Source organism: Schistocerca americana, chromosome 11 (assembly GCF_021461395.2).
Source record: "Schistocerca americana isolate TAMUIC-IGC-003095 chromosome 11, iqSchAmer2.1, whole genome shotgun sequence".
Taxonomy (NCBI): Eukaryota; Metazoa; Arthropoda; class Insecta; order Orthoptera; family Acrididae; genus Schistocerca; species Schistocerca americana.
Genome location: NC_060129.1, coordinates 58,591,870 through 58,614,775, shown reverse-complemented (window position 1 = coordinate 58,614,775; position 22,906 = coordinate 58,591,870). Strand labels below are relative to the sequence as shown.

At 39.2% G+C, this 22,906-nt stretch overlaps 1 protein-coding gene across 5 annotated transcripts in view; it reads left to right on the top strand.

The window, feature by feature from the left end:
* Nucleotides 1-894: 894 nt before the first annotated feature.
* The window catches only part of LOC124553918 (zinc finger protein 708-like), a 192,589-nt gene continuing 170,577 nt past the window's right edge, over nt 895-22,906 (top strand). The window contains exons 1-3 of one of the 5 annotated variants that reach the window (XM_047127939.1): nt 895-1,094; nt 3,203-3,292; nt 18,662-18,724. In XM_047127939.1, the coding sequence (XP_046983895.1) occupies nt 3,221-3,292; nt 18,662-18,724 (135 nt within the window). In that variant the 5' untranslated portion in view covers nt 895-1,094; nt 3,203-3,220. The other 4 variants (XM_047127940.1, XM_047127938.1, XM_047127942.1 and 1 more) reach the window with 4 other exon arrangements.

Genomic DNA, 22,906 nt, shown 5'->3' with positions numbered 1-22,906 from the left:
GTGTTTGTTTTTCGATGTATTTTCGTCCTCATAATGTGTAAGTAACGACTTTATATGTCCCATATTGGAATCGTGGTTTATGGTCGTTTTCGCCATATTTGTGACATCATGGGTCAAAGCAGACGGGCAGGATCGGACGCTTCCGTATTTCCAATTCGTCTATAGTTATCGACACAGAAGTTTATATACGGCAAAAAATACCCTTCCAGTGGGCTCATTAAACAACAAAAACAACACCAATAACAATAATAATAACAAGTCATGACATTCGAAACTGCTTCAAGAGTCAGGAGCAAATGTAACTGTATCAGATTAGGAGTTTACTGTTATTTCAGAATAATTCGTTGTTTTTATTCATTCACATATGCAATCTGCTGATTTTGTTTAAAATCTGGGAGACCTTACGTCAACATTTGTTAAAATTACTACACTGAAGACTCCTACGGAATACGGATCTACCAACAAGGAAAATGTATTGCGTTCAAAGAAAACGAGCTGCGGAAGAGGTGACTGGTGAACCTATCTTGTAATACCATCCATTGACGATGAATACCTTTGGTTGTATAACAGACAGTTCTGTCATGAGCAAACACAAATTCTTCTTTGTTTAACTCTCAGACATTTTCGAGTGCAGTTCTACCATCATCAGGGGGTTCATTTATTTTATTAGTATTAAATGCTGACGTTTATGTGGCTGTCTGACGTATGTAGTATGGCTGATATTTTCCTCTAGTTCGTCATTCTTTGTGATTACGCTTTTTCATGCCTCTAGAGAGAATGTAAAATATGCTTTGCAATATCCACAGAGTCACTGCTTGTCGAACTTGCATCTAAAATGGAAAAATACGAACCACAACCCCAAGATGAAAACATCTTTCCAGTTAGGTACTCATCATTAAGCAGCCATTCTTGATTCTAGCAAAGTGGTCGCGATCTTGTAGGCAGTAGAATAAATAAAAACTGCGTCCTCCGAGCAGTAAAAAAGTGAGGTGGATTATATACATTAAGGACGAAAGACGAAAATTTATTTTCGAACATAAACCCAATTACAATTTCCTTTCTATTATAACTGGGTAGGACCCGTGAAGCAACTTGTGAGTATATTTTTATGAAACACTCGTGTCTATTTCTATCAATGTCGTAACAGTTTAATATGATTTAGCCGACAAACTTCACTGCGATTTTATCGACATCTGAATAACTGTGATTGGGTAACGCTTGGAAAGTGTGGTGACGGAGTGTCGAGAGGGACAGCTTGTGCAGTTGTTTTAGGTTATGTTATCTCGATAAAACGTCGCTGTTAACTTATATGAAGTTGCAAGTTATGAAAAATATTACATGTGCGTAGGCCCATATCGTTTTGTAAAGTGCCCGGTAATTTGTCCACATGACATCTATGCATATGTTTTCCCGTAGTTTGTAAAAGGCTGTTTGTTTACCTTGCGACCTCAAGTGAAAATGAAAATTGTCGTTAAATACTTTGTGATGGGCGAGAGAAGACGTGTAATGGAATTCGTACAATCACTATAGTAGTATGTTTGTTAACTTGCTTACCGCCGCTGATGATGTACCTAGTTGTGAAGAGACAAGAAGTGTGTTAGCTGTGTAGCTGCTCCGGATTATTGCGTGTGAAGTTGGGTACTAATCTTAGTATTTCAGATTCAAATACCAGTAATTTATACATCTTATCAGATAATGTTTGTATTGGAATGAAAGAAAATGCTGTAGAAGTTATTAGGCCATATCTGTTGTTTACTGTGGCTATTCAGAAAGTTTTGAGCACTTCTGTAGTATGAACTTAAGTAGGCTACGGAAATTATTAAAGATTCCGCCGTGGCAGTAGTTCTACATTTGTATATACAGCAATGATGGGGATGAAATGCATATTAAATTGCCTGATAAAATTACCGTCTGAAGGGTGCTGAATTCAGAAGGGGGAAATACGGAAGTGTCCGATCCCACCCGTCCGCTTTGACCCATGACGTCACAAAAACAAGCGCACACACTTTCCACAAGAATCCTAATGACACTAACGCGACAAGCGCGGAAAATGGGGTGTTTTGGGTGGGGGGCAAACTAAATATAAACAAATTTAGACGCCTTGCGTAGCTACAACTTGTAAGTGAAGACAGCCATGCATGAATACCCATCCACCTCCCCAGGGGTCGTAACCCCTGCAACTCATAGAAGATGAAGATGCTTCAGTAGCTGATTAGTGTTTTTTGTCTTTTTAAAAAGAAAAATCTCACGGGATAGAACGAACAGATCAGAAAGATAAATATAATAAACTAAAACAGAAATCGGGTGAAACAGATAATTAAAATAAGTAATAAGTGTTTTTAAATTTAAAAAAAATCTCACGAGATAGAACGAACAGATCAGAAAAGTAAATAAAATAAGATAAAACAGAACTGGAGACAGCCACACTCAAACCAAACTCCGCGTCGTCATGACGTCACACACGACAACACCCTTATGTCACGGGTCAAAGCCGACGTGTGGGATCGGATGCTTCTGTCGACCCCAGAAGGGGCAGAATTTCATTTTATGCCTGCAACGTAATAAGTGAGAAACAGTGTATAGAATGACATCTGTGTTCATAGATTAAGCCTTTCAGTGTCTTATATGCGATTAAGAAATACAATTTCTCTTTTGTTCTTGGTTATATCAGTAAGAATCGGATTATAAATGTATTGGATGACAGCATTCATTACCAAATGTCCATAATGTATTTAAAAGCATTGAGCTCACAGAAGGCTGCAAGCTTCATTTCAAATTTTCTCATCATATGTTAAATCGAGGTTGTCTGTAGTAAATTGTTTTATTTGGAAAAATCTCTTTGCTTGTATGAGTCGCTTTGCATGGCCATATTGCTGAAATTAGAATTCATTTGGAAAGCTAAATATTCATGTCTCATAATGCCTACATTATTATAGTGTACCATTGGCCCCTGTTTCAAAGAAACATCAATAATCATTTTTTTCCATTGCATGTGATTTTGATCTGACATTTTGAGGTAATTTGTTTCAACTCTTCTTAAGCAGAGAGCTGTCGATCTGTTGTCATTACAATTTGTTTTCTTTAGGCAGTGTTAAATTTGTTTTGTGTGCACTGGCTCATATGTTGATGTCGTTCATGAGTTCTCTTATTGTGATAATGAATTTTGAATATGAGTGTTTTTATCTGATTGCTTGTTTTTCAGGACCTTCACACTGCAGCAATGGATTACAGAAACATTATTTGGATAAAAACAGAGCCAACAGATGAGATTTCGACTGTGCCAGACTCCACTGTAAGTAGTTTTCTTGTATATCTTACCATTGTCTTCATAATTTCTGTATGTAGTGTTCTGAATGAATAAACATAAATCAGTAATATGGTTGGGAGTAAGGAGAATGCAGTGTAATACAGAATCCAGATCTTTTTGTTAAATGTAATGATCCACAACACTGTGAATAAAATGTGTGTGTTGAACATCAGACAGAGGGAATAGTTTGGATTAAATATTTAGCAGAAGCTAGAGAACTTCTTAAATCACTACTCATTGACATTTATAATACATAAGCATAAACATGGAGCTTATTCTGATCTGCTTCTTTTAAATATCAACTTTAATTTGCAGCTAGAAAGTTAGGTAGACTTACAGTAAGTTTTTTTATTAACATTCGATGTTTGCTGGCACATAAAATATTTGTTTTGTAAGTAAGGTTGAAGAGATGTTTACTGTGATCACTGGTGTGATAATTAAGCTTCTGTATTCTAACATATACATTAGCAGTTCTCTTTGAATATGTAAACAGTATGTCAGTAAATTTCATTTCAGATAAAATTCATTACTGCACCTCAATAAATAGTTGATAGCACTCTGCTTGCACTGTGATAGATTACAATTTCAATGATATTGTGGGTTGAACCAATCGATACCAGGCTTTGGCTGTAACCCTTGGTGGAATGATGTGGCATATGGTGTCATATGTGCACAGGGGTCAACAGAAGCAACCGATTCCACTTGTTGCTTTGACTCATGACATAATGGTGGTGTTGTAATGTTGAGTTGGTGTTACTTGTAGATGTTGAGTTGTTTTTGTATGGTGTCCTGTGAGGGTAGAAGTGGACATGCTGAGTTTTAGGTGTGAACCGAGTTCATTTGAGTTTTGGCTTGTATTGTGCTAATGTGGTCTTCAGTTCAAGTAGTTGGTGGGGCAGTGTGGGTTGTGGAAGTGTTTACAGTGAGTTATTAAGGTTTTTTGTTTATATGTTTGGCATTTTTGGTATGTCTGATTAGATTGGTGTTGGTTGTGCATACAGGGGTCTATGATTTTCATTGATTTTTTTGTTGGGTGTGGATATGAGAGTGAAATACATCGTTACATTCTGCGAGGGTGGTGATATGGTGTCTGTCACACAAACAGTTTCTGCAGATGGGCGGCCTTACTGCTGAATGTGTTAGGTGTCACATTTGTGGTGACAATATGAGGTTGACAAGAGTTCCGGTGGCTCAGGCCAGGGACATGTATATGTGATGTCAGTGCGAACATACCTGGTGATCTATGAGATGTGGTACCTGGTTTGAGAAATCTAGATTAGCCCTGTGGGAGATTGTATTGCTATCTTATTATTTTTGTTGTAAGTCCTTTATAAATATTTCTGCATATGAGACTGCTGTGAGAGAGAGAACTGTTTTGGATTGGATATCTGTTTGCCGAGAGGTTTGTTCGGAGTACGTGAAATGTTGCAGGAAGTTGGTTGGGCCAGGTGTGGTTGTTGATGAAATTGATAAATCACAGTATGGTAAGAGGAAGTATGGGAGGGGCAGTTCTCTGGTTGGTTTGTGGGTGTTTGGGGGGGAGGGTGGTTGTTACTTCAGGGGATGGGTACGCTGATTGTGTTTTTAGGGTTTTACTGAGCTGCAGTAAGAGGTAACTAGTGGGTCTGATTGAAGAATATATTGAGGGGGTAGCACTACTGTTTCTGATGCATTTTTGTGGTGTAGGGGTTTGGGGAAGAGGGGTTATAATCATTGAGTAGTTAACCACAGTAGTGAGTTAAAGGGTTGTGACAGTGAGGCTTGTACTAACATGATAGAGGGGCTTTGGGAGCAATTAAATCAGTTATAAGGAGGGGACGAGGCACTCGTACAACCTGCAATCTCATTTGGATTACTATTGCTGACAGAAGATTTTTTGAGGGGAGGATGTATAGGGAGAAGTTGGTGAGTTAAGGTTTTCTCTCTCTCTCTCTCTCTCTCTCTCTCTCTGTCTGTGTGTGTGTGTGTGTGTGTGTGTGTGTGTGTGTGTGTGTGTGTGGGGGGGGGGGGGGGGGGGGCACATGATGGCGAACCTAGGTGATATTGCTTGAAGGTCTTGTTGGTAAGTAATTTTCGTTTTTGTTTCATTCTATAGTGATTGTGATATTTTGTCTGTTCTGTATCTGTAGTAGGTTGATTGTGTTTTAATTGATGTAGTGAATATGGAGTATTTGAGTTGTTGGGGTTTTGGTTCCACCTTCGGAGTTGTAGGTGTTGTTTTTTTGTTATCAGCAGCTGCGGTTGAGCTATATAGGTTGAGGGAAATGTCCAATTTCTGAGGTTTTGTTGGTGTAATGGAATGTTGTAATGTAAACTTTTTTGGATATTATTGTTTCGGCATAGTGTAGTTATTGTTGCGTATTTGACTTATCCCCACCCTAAAACCCCAATTTTCTGTGGTTGTCCTGTTTGTTTCACTTTATTATTTTTGGGATGAAACATTGTATCATACTTATTTTTCTTCGTGTTTGTTTGCATGTGTATTTAGTGACATCATTGTAACCATTTTGTATATGCTGGAAGTAGCCGCTTCCATCTCATGGTTCAGAGCAAACAGGTTGAATTGAATCCTTCTGTAATGCCATACAGAGAGATATAGTAGAATACTGATAATGTAACTCTGTTTGTATATTATGATTTGAGTGGAAGTTGCGATGATGACCTTCACCATAGCCCATGCTGCATATTATTTTGTAAGGTGACAGTTAGGTTTTGAGTAGGCAAAACCAAGTCCTCTGCCCTGAGAATAACTATAATTCTTGTTATCACATTTATTTTACCCCTTTTCAATATTTGCAAGTGGTGTATGTTTACTATTTAAATTGTGATGTCAGTTGAGGTGGTTGAGATTGGCAGGTTCAGATTTTCTAGTAAATACCTCTAAAGACTGTGTTATAATTTGATACGGGAGATAAACTCCAATTAAAATAATAGTCTTATAAGATTAAAGTCGTATTTGATGAATACTAGTTTTGAAGATTTGAACACTGCTTAGCAATGGATATGTCACATGGAAGCTTGTCTCACATATTGAGTGGATGGACTGAACCTCCTTGGACCCTTCAAAAACCATATTTAGTATATCATGTTAATAGAAAGCCACTTAGGTAGCAAAAATACATAGAACTTCCTACACAGTCTGTGTATTTTATGTCATAAATAGATGCATTTGACCACTCTCCCCACTTTTCCAGCAGTTGTTTTTATTTGTTTGGCCAGTATCACATTGTAAGTCATTGTACCAAATGCGTGTTTAATAGGGTATGTGTTCAAACTGAATATTGACGTATTTTATCCCTCTGTGAGGATTGTTCATTGTAAATGTAGTAGCAGAATGTCACTGTGAATTCAGTGTAAATATTCATGGTAGCAGAAAAAATGTTTCTCTGCTACAGTTCCTTAATGTTGATAGTGGCATGTGCAGTGTTACATGGCTTTATGCTTAATTACAGACTTATTATTTTATCAGTTGATTTGTTTTCACCACGTAACGCCCGCTGTGTACGTCGTTAGTTGCTGAGCAATATATCACTTTTCGTTCTGATGCCGCAACTCTTCCTTTCCTATATCTGTACTACTTTTTATCTATATAAATGATGAACTATTGGTTTTGCCATTTAACAACTTTTCAATAACTGTGGAAGTATTACAGGCATCGCGGCCCACCTAATGTGTCATCCGCCTATACGTTTTACATGAACCTTTAAAGACTCGATCGACCTGTTTACAAAGAGAAAGCAGAATATCTTTTCCTTTGATGTTGTCCAACAACGACCTAGGAAGCTCGACGCCCTCGTGGCCCAGGCTCTTCCATGGCTCGCAGTAGTTTGCAGCATTCGTTTTATTCCTTGCTCACTTGCCGCTACGTCGAGCTTGCGTGGTGATCGTTGGGCAACGTCTTCCACGTCATCTGCAACATAAGTAAATTTTCTTCCCACAGTGTTTCTGAAAACCCAAAAACAAACTTACAGAACATAATAATAATAATAACTGTTCTTACAGTTATTCGTATAAGTCTCGGTCGATGTAATGAGGGGTGAGACAGGCCTAAGCCTTGTGACACCACACATGCTATGCTACATAAACTCTTACTGTGACAGGATGTGCTATTACAAAGGTGTCACAACCCAGTAAGAAATAACAAATAACATTTATTAAGAGTATTTTACAAAATGGTACTTAACTTTGCTAAACTTTGATGCATGGCGGACGATGTCCTGAACATGATGCAGTGGTATCTAACTAATTTTGCAGTCTCTTGACAGTCTGATATTGTCACTGATAGAAATCTTTGCAAAGACTCTGTAATTGTTTATGGTTCCCTGTGAACAGCAACTTTAGTGTCAGAAGGTAATCTTCAGAGTATTGTGTGAGAATTTCCAGCACTGAAACTACTGTCTGGCTGCTGGTGCGGAACTGTTTGTTTGTCCGCATCTGCATCCCATTGTATTTTGAGTCCGTCAGTAGGAAGATCCCTGTCTGCCCAGTGGAGGCAAAAGCTGTGAAGTGTGCAGTTGACATTATTTCCTATTTGCTGTCTACACTATGAGTGGACATACATGATGTGCTGAAGGAGGTGGCGCAGAAGCTGGAAGAAGTGTGTGTTAGGGAGCACCATCTGGAGGCTGCTCACATGGAACTGATAGATGTCAGGCAAGGGTTTGTGCCTGTATGTTGGTGGCGGCCGCATGTGGTATTTGGTATGTACTTCTTGCCCAGTACACACATTTCCTCAAAAAGTATGTTGTGAGGTAGCCCTAAGCAGGTGGCTAACCGCTACTGAAGTGTACAAGGTGGAAGCAAAAAGTATCTCCATCACTTCTTTTCTGTTTATGCCCATCCCAAAGAATGATATTGAGGCTGGGCTGTTATTACACAATAGGAGAGTTAAAATTTTCATTGCCTTTTATCCAGCACATATTTACATTCCCAATATACATCTGGAGCATCATATTAATTATTTGTGTGTTAATACTCACACAAAACTTAATCATGTGATGTGCTGTTCCTTGTTGATAACTTGTACTTTAATCTGGTGAATTACATTGCTTAAGGTGGGATGTAATGGGAAGTGTAAACATTTATTTAATAAGTCATTAAAGCCATACTTATTAATTTACAAATCCAAAATTTTACATGTGTAAAGCAGCTGAGTTGTGTTTTAATGGAAAAATATGCAGGATTAATATTTTTCCAGATTTTGTAATTTTTAACTTTTTATTGTCTTTTTATAAAAAGCCATAACTCATTCTAATCATGCAATTAATCTGAAAATTTTATCGTAGGGTCCTGAGAAGGTTATAAAACCACTGAACTACAGTTATTAATTTATGGTACAAATTGTATGATTAACAGAGTTTTTAATTTTGCATATCCAAAATTAACTTTTTTTTCTACATACAATCATCTAAAAATCAGAATGTAATTGCAGGATCTCGTAGTTTTTAGTTCTAGAGAGACAGCAACACGTTTGAACAGTTCCTGAAAATTTCATAGGATTAGCACATGTACTTCTTGAGAAAAGGCTTCTAATAATGTAAGAGATGTTAAACAGAGAAAATGAGGTTCAAAGATTTTCTTCTCATGTAATAAGCTTACCTTAATTTTGAAATCCGCCATGTTTCTCTTCCCTCCTTTTCAAATCTGCCCGGCCTGTATTTGCAGGTAAGACACTGATTTATTAGCTTTCTTGACCCTGCTGTTGTCGATGGTGTAAAATATTTTTGTTGTAAACACACCAGGATCTATACCAACTCTCTTCAGCACTTCAAATCTGCCATTATTTCTGTTATTGTAACATAAAACTGCATCATAGACACTTATTTTAAGTACTTCAAGTCCACAGAATGTCCTTTTTGAGCATGTAATCCAAATTAAATTATTGAGGCTTTCAGGCTTTCATTTGCATTTTGTGTCTTTCTGTGAAGACACTTCCTCAATAAATCAGCGTTTGCAAGAAACCTGAATGTGGGCTTCAATGCATTCATAACAGGTACTGTGGTCCACAACTCTTTTTGTGGATACGTGCGTGGCGTGCATGGGGCCCTGAGCTAGTGCAGTTCTCCTTCCTTTCCGGGCTGTCTCCTTCTCCGCTTGGGCGTTTGAGATTCTTTCTTCTGTCCCCCTATCCCTTTCTCTTTTTCTTCTTTTCTTTCCTCCCTGTGCGTGTCTGAAGGCCGACTCGGTCGTTTGCACACATAGCCGGTGACGGGGTAATGCGTAATTTCCCATCCTGGGTAGGCAAGTAAGGCACGTATTTACCCCCTGATAAAGGCCAGGCCCAGGGAGTGGTGATTGCCTGATCTGTTACCTTCCGAACATGCCGATTGGTCCCTCCGTCCGTTTCTCGGGAGATGTGTCCTGAGGTGTGAACAATCACCTAAGGCGCGAGTGCCCTCTGAGGGGGCCTCCACAAGGAAGGAGCGCACCATCGGAGACGCTGGCAATCATGGGGGATTCATCCGCAATAGATTTTTCTTCTTCTTCTTCTTCCATGTCTTCTGCCCAAAAACGAAAGCTAGATGAAACTCCTGTTCCGAAAATTCTACCACCAGACTCCAGTGTTTCTTGTTGTCACAAGATCTGATGGTCACGATTTCTCAACAGTCAACGCTTTTGTCATTCGGAAGGGTGTAGGTGCGATTGCCGGACCAGTGAAATCTGTTGTGCAACGGTACCTTTCTGTTGGAGACAGAGAACACCTTCCAGGCCCAAAAATTACTTCGAGCCACACTCTTACACGCATTTGATGTACAGGTGGAGGCCCACCACACCTTGAATTCGTCGCGTCATGTGGCATGGTGTGTAACAGCTCACTCGACGGACTAACTGATGAGGAGATTCTGTCTTTCCTCTCTGATCAGGGAGTGATGGCCAACCATCGGGTTGTGAAAAGGATCGACAAGGACCTCATACCGACCCGAACTATATTGCTGACTTTCGACAATGTGCAATTGCCTTCACGAATTAAAGCGGGTTATGAGATCATTTCTGTTCAGCCATATACAGGAAATTCGAGTGAAAGAGAAGGTGTCGACCTCGGCTGCTCGCAAGTTATTCAATAGCAGAAAGCCCACTGTGCTTCTGGCATGTAAATACAGTACTGTTCTCGCCTCTCCTTGGCCTACCAGGGAGGTAGCTACACAGACATGTGATCTAACATGTAGTGATTTGGTCGTCAGATTGGCCAGTGCTAAGATCAACCGATCAATGTCTGCTCGTACTCCCAACGACCCTAAGGCTCAATCATCATCATCTGGTACTGCTAAGACAAGGACCTCTAAAACAGATGCTTGGACCTTCGAAAAAAGAACCGACATGCAAAGATTTCTTGCATACTCAAACTTCATAGCCATCAACTGTTACTTCGACAAAATGTAATTCTTCAAAGAAGGCTCATAGAAACAAGACTTCTCCTGCGCCACCCAGCGGTTGCCATCCTCGGCTATCTTCAGTTTTGCCAGGTCGCACCGCTTCGAGCCTATCATCTGGCCTTTCACCGGCGGAGGAAGCTGCCCCTCCTGACCAGCTCAGGAAGGTGGCAGACACAACTGTTGAGTTGATGGACCATGACTCACCACCTATCAACTGCACCACCAGTGCTCCCTCGAAGCCAGACCCTCAGTGGCCATCGAGTTGACCCTTTCTTGTTTCTGCTTTTTCTTTTTGTTTTCATAATGGCACTTCTTCAATTGAATATTCGCGCCATTTGGTCCAACCGAGAGGAGCTAAAATTGCTCCTTTGAATGCACTGCCCGCTTGTAGGTCTCCAAGAAATGAAGTTACACCCATGCGATCGTATTGACCTGGCACACTATACCTCCATGCGTTTTGACCTACCCCCTGTGGCAGGTATTCCGGCTCATGGAGGGGTCATGTTGCTGGTTCGGGATGATGTCTACTATGATCCAATCACATTGCACACAGATCTGCAGGCAGTTGCCATCTGAATTATTCTCTCCACTTTCACATTTTTCATTTGTACTGTTTACACTCCATCATTGTCTGCCTTTACTATGGCAGACATGATACAATTGATTGCTCAGCTTCGTACACCATCTTTTTTGATTGGAGACTGTAATGCCCACCATCCCCTTTGGGGACTTTTCGAATGGGTGAGAGCCCGACGCCACCTTGGTTCCAGGTTCAGGTTTGCGTTCACCTTGAAGGAGAGGACCCCGGATTCGATATACTGCTCGAGGTTTGTCAAACTTCGTTTGAGGCTCGCTAATAACATCTTTATTTACACAGACGGCTCCAAGACTACTACTGGTGTCGGATGTGCCTTCATCATTGGGGATGATACTTTTCAATACCGGCTCCTTGACCTGTGTTCAAGCTTTACAGCTGAGCTTTTTGCTCTCTATCAGGCTGTTCAGTATACCCGCTGCCATCATCATTCTCCCTATGCATCTGCTCTGATTCTTTGAGCGCTATTCAGAGTCTCTGTGACCCATATTCAGACCACCCTCTCGTGCAATGAATTCAACGGTCCCTTCAGTCACTAGCTGATACTGCCTCTTGTGTGCTTTTTTTGTGGATTCCTGGCCACGTTGGTGTGCCTGGGAATGAAGCAGCTGATGCTGCTGCCTTGGTCAGCTTACTTTTGTCTCATCAACTGATGTTAGTGGCGTTACGGCCATCAAACCAATCCTGATGGCTTGGACGACCTCCTCACACCCTTCCCGGCGAGAGGAGGTCATTTTGGCCAGGTTGCGGATTGGGCATTGACGATTTAGCCACCGCTACCTGTTGTCCGGTGACCCCACCCCGCAGTGCCCCTGTAATCATCCATTGATGGTGCACCATATTTTATTGTCCTGTCCCCATTTTATTCACTCTAGTGTTGTCCTGTGTCTGCTGTCTACCTTACAGGAACTTTTAGCTGATGACACTTGAGCAGCTGCTCGTATTCTTAGTTTCATAACATTGACGGACTTGTCCAAGAAAATCTAACTCTTTTATTTTGTTTATCTGTGTCTTTGTAAGTACATCCTGTTGTTGCCCCCTTGCGTTTTTCTACGCTATTAGTGCACTAACATTTGTGACTGGGCACTAATGACCTTAGTAGTTGAGTGCCCTAAAAAAAAAAAAAAAAAGTTCTGGTAATTAGTGTTTTTGTGAATACATCCCATTTCTGTTGTTGAACGTACACCAATTGCCTATCGGACACAGATTGTGCATTGGTGTTTTGTCAGTGGATAGTTTGTGGAAAAAAATTGCCCACACAACATGCCTCATTACCTCTAAATTGTGTGGGTTTTTCCTGATAGCTCTCCCATAAAATAAATAAAGAGAACCAATTTCTTTCAGAGTAAACCTGCTTTTTCCTCCTAGTGGTTTTCCAGCTTCACGTACTTCACCTTTCTTCTCTTTCAGCAAGTGACGAAGCCTACCACCAAGCCTCTTTTTGAATTGGCAAACACATTTCAACTTTTCTATTGTTGCATTGTACAGATTTTTGTCTGTCACAGCTTTGAACAAAGAGGAGTCCCCATCATAAAGGTATTTAGTATCTCTGACACCATACTGGTCCTCAGATCTGGAAAACATTCTAACAACTGCAGCAGCCTCCATGCCCCCACTTGAGCCACTATAATTATTAGAGCATGCTACTGCATGCCTTTCTTTCCACAGTTTCTCACTGTCTTCATTGTTGGACATTTTCCTTGTTGCACACTGGTGGCAGTATTTAGACATAATTTCTACATCTAAATCTTTACCTGAGTCTTACCTATAACAGATGCAACTCCATATAGGGATGTGTGACCCCTTTTCATCCAGGTCCCATCTGCAGACACACATGGGTCAGTAACATTTGTAGGATATTCAGTCATGAATACCTACTCTAGGATCTATTTTTTTTGTTTTGTTTATTTCCACCAATTCTTCAACTGCTTTCTTCATAGAAACTTTGGCAGTATCGCATACACCTCCAGACATTTATTTATTTATTTTTTCAAACCTTGCACAAGTTGGAGACATGTTCAAGGAACCACACAATAAATTACCTCCTTCTCTGACTTGTCCAAAGCATCTCATAGCATATGTTAACCTACAATTGCTATCATATGTACCAGTGTCGATTTTTTTGGAGGAGGAAAATGAAAATTCATAGCCACATAAATTACAAATTAATTTAAAATCACAAGCTATTCCCATTCTTCTTTCTTCAACAACAATTGTGCATTCTGTATTTTTACAGCTAACACATAAACATGAAAACTTTATAGCCTGACAGACAAGCTCTAACCTGGCAGACAAGATCTAAATCAGTAAGTCTGAACCGAGCGAGGTGGCGCAGTGGTTAGCACACTGGATTCGCATTCAGGAGGACGGCGGTTCAATCCCGTCTCCGGCCATCCTGATTTAGGTTTTCCGTGATTTCCCTAAATCGTTTCAGGCAAATGCCGGGATGGTTCCTTTGAAAGGGCACGGCCGATTTCCTTCCCGATCTTTCCCTAACCCGAGCTTGCGCTCCGTCTCTAATGACCTCGTTGTCGACGAGACGTTAAACACTAACCACCACCACCACCACCACCACCACCACCACCACCACCACCAAGTCTGAATCCAGTGGTATCCATATCATTATTCACACACCTGTACAATTATCCTATTCCAAGTTTTGATGTGGAAGCTTAATTTCGAACTACGTCCTCTTTTTTTTTTGTTTGTTGGTAAACCGATTTCCATGAAACCTCCATTTCCTAAACTCAGTTTTTCCACTACCCATTATACATAAATCTTGACTTCCATCCGAAGGTTTGCAAATTCAACCTTCCAACCAAAACGGCCTTGCTGTGCTGGTACTGCGAACGGCTGAAAGCAAGGGGAAACTACAGCCGTAATTTTTCCCGAGGGCATGCAGCTTTACTGTATGATTACATGATGATGGCGTCCTATTGGGTAAAATATTCCGGAGGTAAAATAGTCCCCCATTCGGATCTCCGGGCGGGGACTACTCAAGAGGATGTCGTTATCAGGAGAAAGAAAACTGGCGTTCTGCGGATCGGAGCGTGGAATGTCAGATCCCTTAATCGGGCAGGTAGGTTAGAAAATTTAAAAAGGGAAATGGATAGGTTGAAGTTAGATATAGTGGGAATTAGTGAAGTTCGGTGGCAGGAGGAACAAGACTTCGGGTCAGGTGACTACAGGGTTATAAACACAAAATCAAATAGGGGTAATGCAGGAGTAGGTTTAATAATGAATAGGAAAATAGGAATGCGGGTAAGCTGCTACAAACAGCATAGTGAACGCATTATTGTGGCCAAGATAGATACGAAGCCCACGCCTACTACAGTAGTACAAGTTTATATGCCAACTAGCTCTGCAGATGACGAAGAAATTGAAGAAATGTATGATGAAATAAAAGAAATTATTCAGATTGTGAAGGGAGACGAAAATTTAATAGTCATGGGTGACTGGAATTCGAGTGTAGGAAAAGGGAGAGAAGGAAACATAGTAGGTGAATATGGATTGGGGGACAGAAATGAAAGAGGAAGCCGCCTGGTCGAATTTTGCACAGAGCACAACATAATCATAACTAACACTTGGTTTAAGAATCATGAAAGAAGGTTGTATACATGGAAGAACCCTGGAGATACTAAAAGGTTTCAGATAGATTATATAATGGTAAGACAGAGATTTAGGAACCAGGTTTTAAATTGTAAGACATTTCCAGGGGCAGATGTGGACTCTGACCACAATCTATTGGTTATGACCTGTAGATTAAAACTGAAGAAACTGCAAAAAGGTGGGAATTTAAGGAGATGGGACCTGGATAAACTAAAAGAACCAGAGGTTGTACAGAGATTCAGGGAGAGCATAAGGGAGCAATTGACAGGAATGGGGGAAATAAATACAGTAGAAGAAGAATGGGTAGCTTTGAGGGATGAAGTAGTGAAGGCAGCAGAGGATCAAGTAGGTAAAAAGACGAGGGCTAGTAGAAATCCTTGGGTAACAGAAGAAATATTGAATTTAATTGATGAAAGGAGAAAATATAAAAATGCAGTAAGTGAAACAGGCAAAAAGGAATACAAACGTCTCAAAAATGAGATCGACAGGAAGTGCAAAATGGCTAAGCAGGGATGGCTAGAGCACAAATGTAAGGATGTAGAGGCCTATCTCACTAGGGGTAAGATAGATACCGCCTACAGGAAAATTAAAGAGACCTTTGGAGATAAGAGAACAACTTGTATGAATATCAAGAGCTCAGATGGAAACCCAGTTCTAAGCAAAGAAGGGAAAGCAGAAAGGTGGAAGGAGTATATAGAGGGTCTATACAAGGGTGATGTACTTGAGGACAATATTACGGAAATGGAAGAGGATGTAGATGAAGATGAAATGGGAGATATGATACTGCGTGAAGAGTTTGACAGAGCACTGAAAGACCTAAGTCGAAACAAGGCCCCCGGAGTAGACAATATTCCATTGGAACTACTGACGGCCGTGGGAGAGCCAGTTCTGACAAAACTCTACCATCTGGTGAGCAAGATGTATGAAACAGGCGAAATACCCTCAGACTTCAAGAAGAATATAATAATTCCAATCCCAAAGAAAGCAGGTGTTGACAGATGTGAAAATTACCGAACTATCAGCTTAATAAGTCACAGCTGCAAAATACTAACACGAATTCTTTACAGACGAATGGAAAAACTAGTAGATGCCAACCTCGGGGAAGATCAGTTTGGATTCCGTAGAAACACTGGAACACGTGAGGCAATACTGACCTTACGACTTATCTTAGAAGAAAGATTAAGGAAAGGCAAACCTACGTTTCTAGCGTTTGTAGACTTAGAGAAAGCTTTTGACAATGTTGACTGGAATACTCTCTTTCAAATTCTAAAGGTGGCAGGGATAAAATACAGGGAGCGAAAGGCTATTTACAATTTGTACAGAAACCAGATGGCAGTTATAAGAGTCGAGGGACATGAAAGGGAAGCAGTGGTTGGGAAGGGAGTAAGACAGGGTTGTAGCCTCTCCCCGATGTTGTTCAATCTGTATATTGAGCAAGCAGTAAAGGAAACAAAAGAAAAATTCGGAGTAGGTATTAAAATTCATGGAGAAGAAATAAAAACTTTGAGGTTCGCTGATGACATTGTAATTCTGTCAGAGACAGCAAAGGACTTGCAAGAGCAGTTGAATGAAATGGATAGTGTCTTGAAAGGAGGATATAAGATGAACATCAACAAAAGCAAAACAAGGATAATGGAATGTAGTCTTATTAAGTCGGGTGATGCTGAGGGAATTAGATTGGGAAATGAGGCACTTAAAGTAGTAAAGGAGTTTTGCTATTTGGGGAGCAAAATAACTGATGATGGTCGAAGTAGAGAGGATATAAAATGTAGGCTGGCAATGGCAAGGAAAGCGTTTCTGAAGAAGAGAAATTTGTTAACATCCAGTATTGATTTAAGTGTCAGGAAGTCATTTCTGAAAGTATTCGTATGGAGTGTAGCCATGTATGGAAGTGAAACATGGACGATAAATAGTTTGGACAAGAAGAGAATAGAAGCTTTCGAAATGTGGTGCTACAGAAGAATGCTGAAGATTAGATGGGTAGATCACATAACTAATGAGGAAGTATTGAATAGGATAGGGGAGAAGAGAAGTTTGTGGCACAACTTGACCAGAAGAAGGGATCGGTTGGTAGGACATGTTCTGAGGCATCAAGGGATCACCAATTTAGTATTGGAGGGCAGCGTGGAGGGTAAAAATCGTAGAGGGAGACCGAGAGATGAATACACTAAGCAGATTCAGAAGGATGTAGGTTGCAGTAGGTACTGGGAGATGAAAAAGCTTGCACAGGATAGAGTAGCATGGAGAGCTGCATCAAACCAGTCTCAGGACTGAAGACCACAACAACAACAACCCATAATGTGTGTTGGTATTGTCAAAATGTAAATAAACCACATGCAACAATGTTTTCAGGCAAAGGTATAGATGTCAGCCAAAGTTATCAAAAGAAAATAGCCTTCACACTGACAAACTCCGCTGAAGCAAGCAGTTTCCCAATGTTAGGAAAGGTGGGAGTGGCTGCAAGTGCAGAGCAGTTTAACAATTTAAAGGCATTTCTGAAGCTACTATCATCATAAAATTCACACACAACATAGATTAAACTGTGTAGATCAAGGAAATAGTATTTTTGAAAAGTATATTTTTTGGACCAAAATCCATTACATCCTCACTTAAAATTAATGCTAAAACTTAGTTCTTGTTCGTTTTCTTTAAAATGTGGCAATATCATCCAGTTTTAAGGCTGAAATTTAATGGGGAAACTGAAACAAACTTTTCTGTCACTGTGAATTGTGTGTTTTGTCTTTCAGCTCACTCAACTAGAATAATTCAGGAGAAGCAACGAAAACACAAATGAAAGAACTCACACAAAATTAGCCCTTGCAATATAATGGGGTAAATTGACTACCTAACCAAGAAAGTCTTCGTTGAAACGGGTCAGTCTGTGTAAGCTGAGCCCAGGAGAAACGGTACGGATGAATATCCCCCAACTCTCAGCCCCAGAACTTTGAAAATCTCATTTCTCTACATTTTTGTGACTTTATTGTAAGAATTGTCGTGCCTGTATCCAGGACATTTTGTTACTGAGCAGGTTTGTGTATCATCCATAGGTATAAGAAAATCACCTGTTGAGAAAAAGTCATTTGTAACAATATTACGAAAAAATAGATGAGCACTTACCATACAAAAGAAACATTGAGTAACACAGGGGCAACAGAAAAACTTATTTTGCATTTTAACTTCTGGCCAAAAGGCTTCCCTTCAATGTAGAAAACGCCCATACGCATTTGCACAAGAACAATTTGCGTACACATACATGTGACCACTGTCTCTGGCCACTGTAGCAGTCTTTTCACTTTGCGTGTCTGAGACTCAGCATCTTCGCTATATGGTGAGTAGTGATCTACCGTCATATTATTGTTTTTATTCAATCCTTGTCTTTCCATTACTTGGCAAATGGTTTATGATATATATGACACATCTTTTCTGTGTGAATATCGATAACATAAGGGAAAGATGAGACACTAAGTTGCAGGCAGTCACAGTGAAAAGACACGTACTCATTACCTTAGTCTGAAAAGGACAAAACTAATGTGTAAGTTTCTCTTCATTGTATCTGTTTGCAGTTTGACATGTCATCTTTACAGTCAGCAGCATTCTATCTTTTGCTGATATCCCAACCTGGAGTTTCCATTGTTCGAGATAATTCCTCTCAGAAAAAAGAACTAGTAATAAAATTATTATTAGTGTTAAACTTAATAGTGTCATAAGTTTTACAGAAAACTATTAAAATTACAACTGCTTAAGCACACTAATTATGTGGTTTTATTATTACTGCAGGTCCAGGTTTGCCCATCCACTGTGAACGTGAAAGAAGAATTGCAAGAGTGTGTGAATCAAGAGGTAATTCAAGAATTTATGTAACTATATGAAATTAAGCACATTTGAATTGTGCCACAGTTGTGATCATAATGGGAATGATAAGCAATGCAGCTCTCCATTGGCGTTCAGGCTTTCACTGTAGTGCCTGTAATGATTACACTCATTGTAATATTATAGGCCCCTGGCAGAAAACTAGGAAAAGCAGGCAAAATAGAGCATTATTATTTACACTAAATGAACTGAAGTATCGGTAAAAGTTAAATTTGAACCTCCTCCCCTGTATTTTTCAGTATGGCTTGGAGATAAAGATGGGGCTTCACTACTAGTCAGCTTATTACCACCACAAGATTTTTCTGCTTTCACATCCATTAGCTTTGCCAACTCTCAGCCAAATTGTCACCTTCAAACATAACATAGATCTCAGACTTAGCTACAAATCAGACTGTCACCACAACAAAGACTTTAGGGGGGAGGGGGGGGGTCGGTCCTCTTTCAACATTAGCCGAAGTAGTATCAGTGAGCTTGTGCAATAGTTTTAGTGTGTATATTTTAAGAATTAGTTCTTTGCATATGTCATTACAGATAGGAATTATGAGTTATTGTGTTGATATACTTATGAATCAAAATATGAAAATTGCTGCCTTGACCGGGATTGGATCCTAGATTCCCCACTTTAATGCTTATTGTGTGAGTAATATGACCATTCAGGTATGCATTCTGGACCCTGCCAAATTCTCATTGTTGTAGCATGTGATTGAGGCAGGAAAACCATGTTCAATTTTTTCCTTTTGTCAAAAGCAAATTTCTACATAATACATTCAGTAATTTTTACTTGGAATAATTTCTTACTTCTCTGTCTTGAATCCTTTTTGGAATGTCTGGTGAACTTTAAACATCTGGTATTTGAAACAATTATTTGTCCATATAAATTTATACATTTTTTCCTTAAATGTGGTAGATTACATAAACACATCTTCTGAATTCACAGTACATGTGTGTGGGGTGGGGAAGAGGAGGGAAGGAAAGCACAAAAATGTTGTAATTTCTGTAGTAAATATATACACATGATGATGGAGGTAGTAAGTCCCTCAAAGGCTATTCAAAATTAATGTTGTAGTTAGATTTAGCAAATATTTGTATTGCAAATAGTTTACTATTCTTTGTTGAGTGCTGATTACCACTATGAAAAACGTTCATTTTCCTCTCATAAGTTTTGTCAGTTTGCTTTATCTAGCCATCACTTTATAATTAGCAAAGATGCCATTTGTTATACAATCTTAAAATTGTTGGCATAGCTTGTGTAAATGACATTTTGTTGTAAAACAACCACACAAAGATGCTAAAAGTGTTGTTTTCTGTTACTCTGTACCTAGTTACAACCTAGTGGTGATTGTCTGCCAGAACTTCAATGTAGATTCAAAGCCTCCAAAGTGTACATGATTTCCTGGCACAATAGCCACAGTCATCCTAGTACTTCCTCCAAATACTACATTTACAAATACAGAGAAGTGATGTCTTCTCCACACATTAGGCCCTCCTAAAATCGTGTGTGTGTGTGTGTGTGTGTGTGTGTGTGTGTGTGTGTGTGTGTGTGTGTTTGGCACCAGCATCCTCAGTAGAGACTACCTGCAAGCTCCTGTAAGCAGGATTGTGGTGATGGCGGCATACATAAAACCACCTTGCCCTTTTGGAGGCCTATTACTCAATACACACTGGACAGAAGGGAGGCAGATATTTCAAATGCTCAGGGCCAATTTTATAAAGCAGTTGATCATAGATTATGGGAAAAAAATTGTCACATTGAACTCTGAAATCTGTATTGTACATACATTACCTGCAAATTAATATGCCAGGTACTAGCATCACCTTTGACTAGGAGAATCTCAGGGATCGAGTTAATTTCAATTGTAGTCAACAAATCATATAATAAAGACACTCCAAAACAATAGACTTCATGTTGTGTGACTAAAAGTTGAAAAATTCTCATGCTGCTGGAAGAATTTTTATTTTTAATGATAGGCTAAGGGGAATATCTGTGATGTAAATAATAGCTGCAGATAATAACAGCCACCCTAAGATTTTCTAGAGAAGGCTTCTAATAACGTGAAAAATGTACAGGAATTTCATAGACACACAACGTAATTGTAAAAAAGGGAATGTGAAACTATTTGCTATGAATAGCATGTGTATGAAGTTATTTGGCAGGGAATAATGATCATCCTTTACAGAAATCCACTCTGTACTTTAATACTGCATGTCAGTAGCCACAGAAGGACAATAATTTAACTACAGAATGCCAATGTCAGTTATCAGTCATATTTATTGGCTGAGGTGAAAACTAAGTTGTTTCAGTGGCTCTGTAATTGTGTAAGAGTATGGATCTAAACAGTTTAGCAGTCAACCCTTGTCAGTCCAGTTTCCATTTTCTTGTTTTCCATGTATTTTTCCTCTAATATTTGCAGGATATTATTTGCAAGATGTGAAGTTGCACCATGGGTTGGAATCCACTTTAAACTGTAGCCACCCATACATCTGGAGAAGTAATTCTGATCAAAGGTCTGAGAAAGGCAAAGGTATACCACCTTCAAAAGTCTATACCCAGTGAATGTTTGTGCTGACAAAACCAATCTTGGGATGGGTGACTGATGGTTAATTAGTCAGTTAGTAAAATTGGTTTGTAGGTTCTTGGTCTGTGGATCATTTGTACAAGTAATTGTAATGATGTGGAATGAATTGTCATAAGTACACATTTATATGTGAGTATGATTAATGCTGACCATTTACAAGGTTTTTATTTTTAATGCAAATGTGAATTAGAAACTGTTACCCACAATCTTTTTTGTGTAAACAGAAATCCTCCTGTAGAACAGACTAGTAGTGAGACAAAATTTTTCAGTTTTCAGATTTAATTTTTCTGGCTGTCAGAAATTTTATTTAATTGAGTAAATTATCAAAACTTTTGGTGGCAACATTGTTCATCCCCATTTTGTGCTGAAGACAACCTCAGTGTGGAATAATGAATGTGATTATGTTACTGCAGTTATATTCATCAATGTTCCTTTTGAACTGGACTGGATTATTTACAACCAAGTTCATGAGAGAATAAATGTACTGTGAAGCAGTAGTCAAAATGCCTGACTCCTTCAACAGATGTCTGCAAATGGTGCTGGGTGAGCAGCACATAATCTTCTTATAGCAAGTTTTTGATCAGTGCAGACTTTGTTTCTTAATGAGGAGTTGCCCCTGAACATTATTCCATATGACATTATTAAATGAAAATATGCAAAATGTTAACTTACTGATTTGTCTCTTCCCAAGATTTGCCATGATACAAAGTGCAAATTTAGCTGAACTGAGTTGTTTCAGGATTTCAGAAGTGTGCTTTTTCCATTTAAACTCTCATCCATATGGACACACAAAATGTTGTAGTTCCCAGTGTAGTTATTATTTCCCTACTTTGTGTTTATTATTGGTGTGGTGCCTCCTAATGTGTGTGTCAGAACAATAGCAGAAAACCATCCAGTAACACTTGCAAGAACATTATCTACTTCTCCTTCTGTTGCTGTATATAGATTTTGGATGGTAACAACACTAATGTCATCTGGAAAATTACTAATTCTGCTTATTGTATATTGGGCATTTTGTTGTTCACATGTATGAGAAACACACTTTCTGCATCTGTTGATTAGATTAGCCAATATCCATTTGTAGGCTGTCCCATTAATTCCATGAAACGTTAGTTAACTAAGTTGTGATTCACAGAGTCAAGTGCACTAGATAGATCACAGAGAATACAAACTGGTGCTATTTTGTTGTTCAATTCTTGTAAAATTTTATGAATGAATGCACAATGACTTTCTCAGTTGAAAGCCAAACTGTAGTTTTGATATTAAAGTTGCACAGGAGAGATACTATTCTAGAGTGAATCACCATCTCAGAAACTTGGATAAATGATGTCAGTGAAACATCTTGGTAGCTACTTACATCGCTGTTACACTTTGCTCACATAGTGGTTCAACAATGGTGTGTTTCAATATGTCTGGAAAAATACACTGTCTTTGTGATGCATTACATGTTTCAGAAAATACAACACATATCATAACAAGTCTTCACTTTGCTGAAAAACACCATCAAGTACAGATGAAGTTTTATTTTTGAGAGAATATGTGATTTTCCTAATTTCAGAATGAGGAGTAGGTGAGA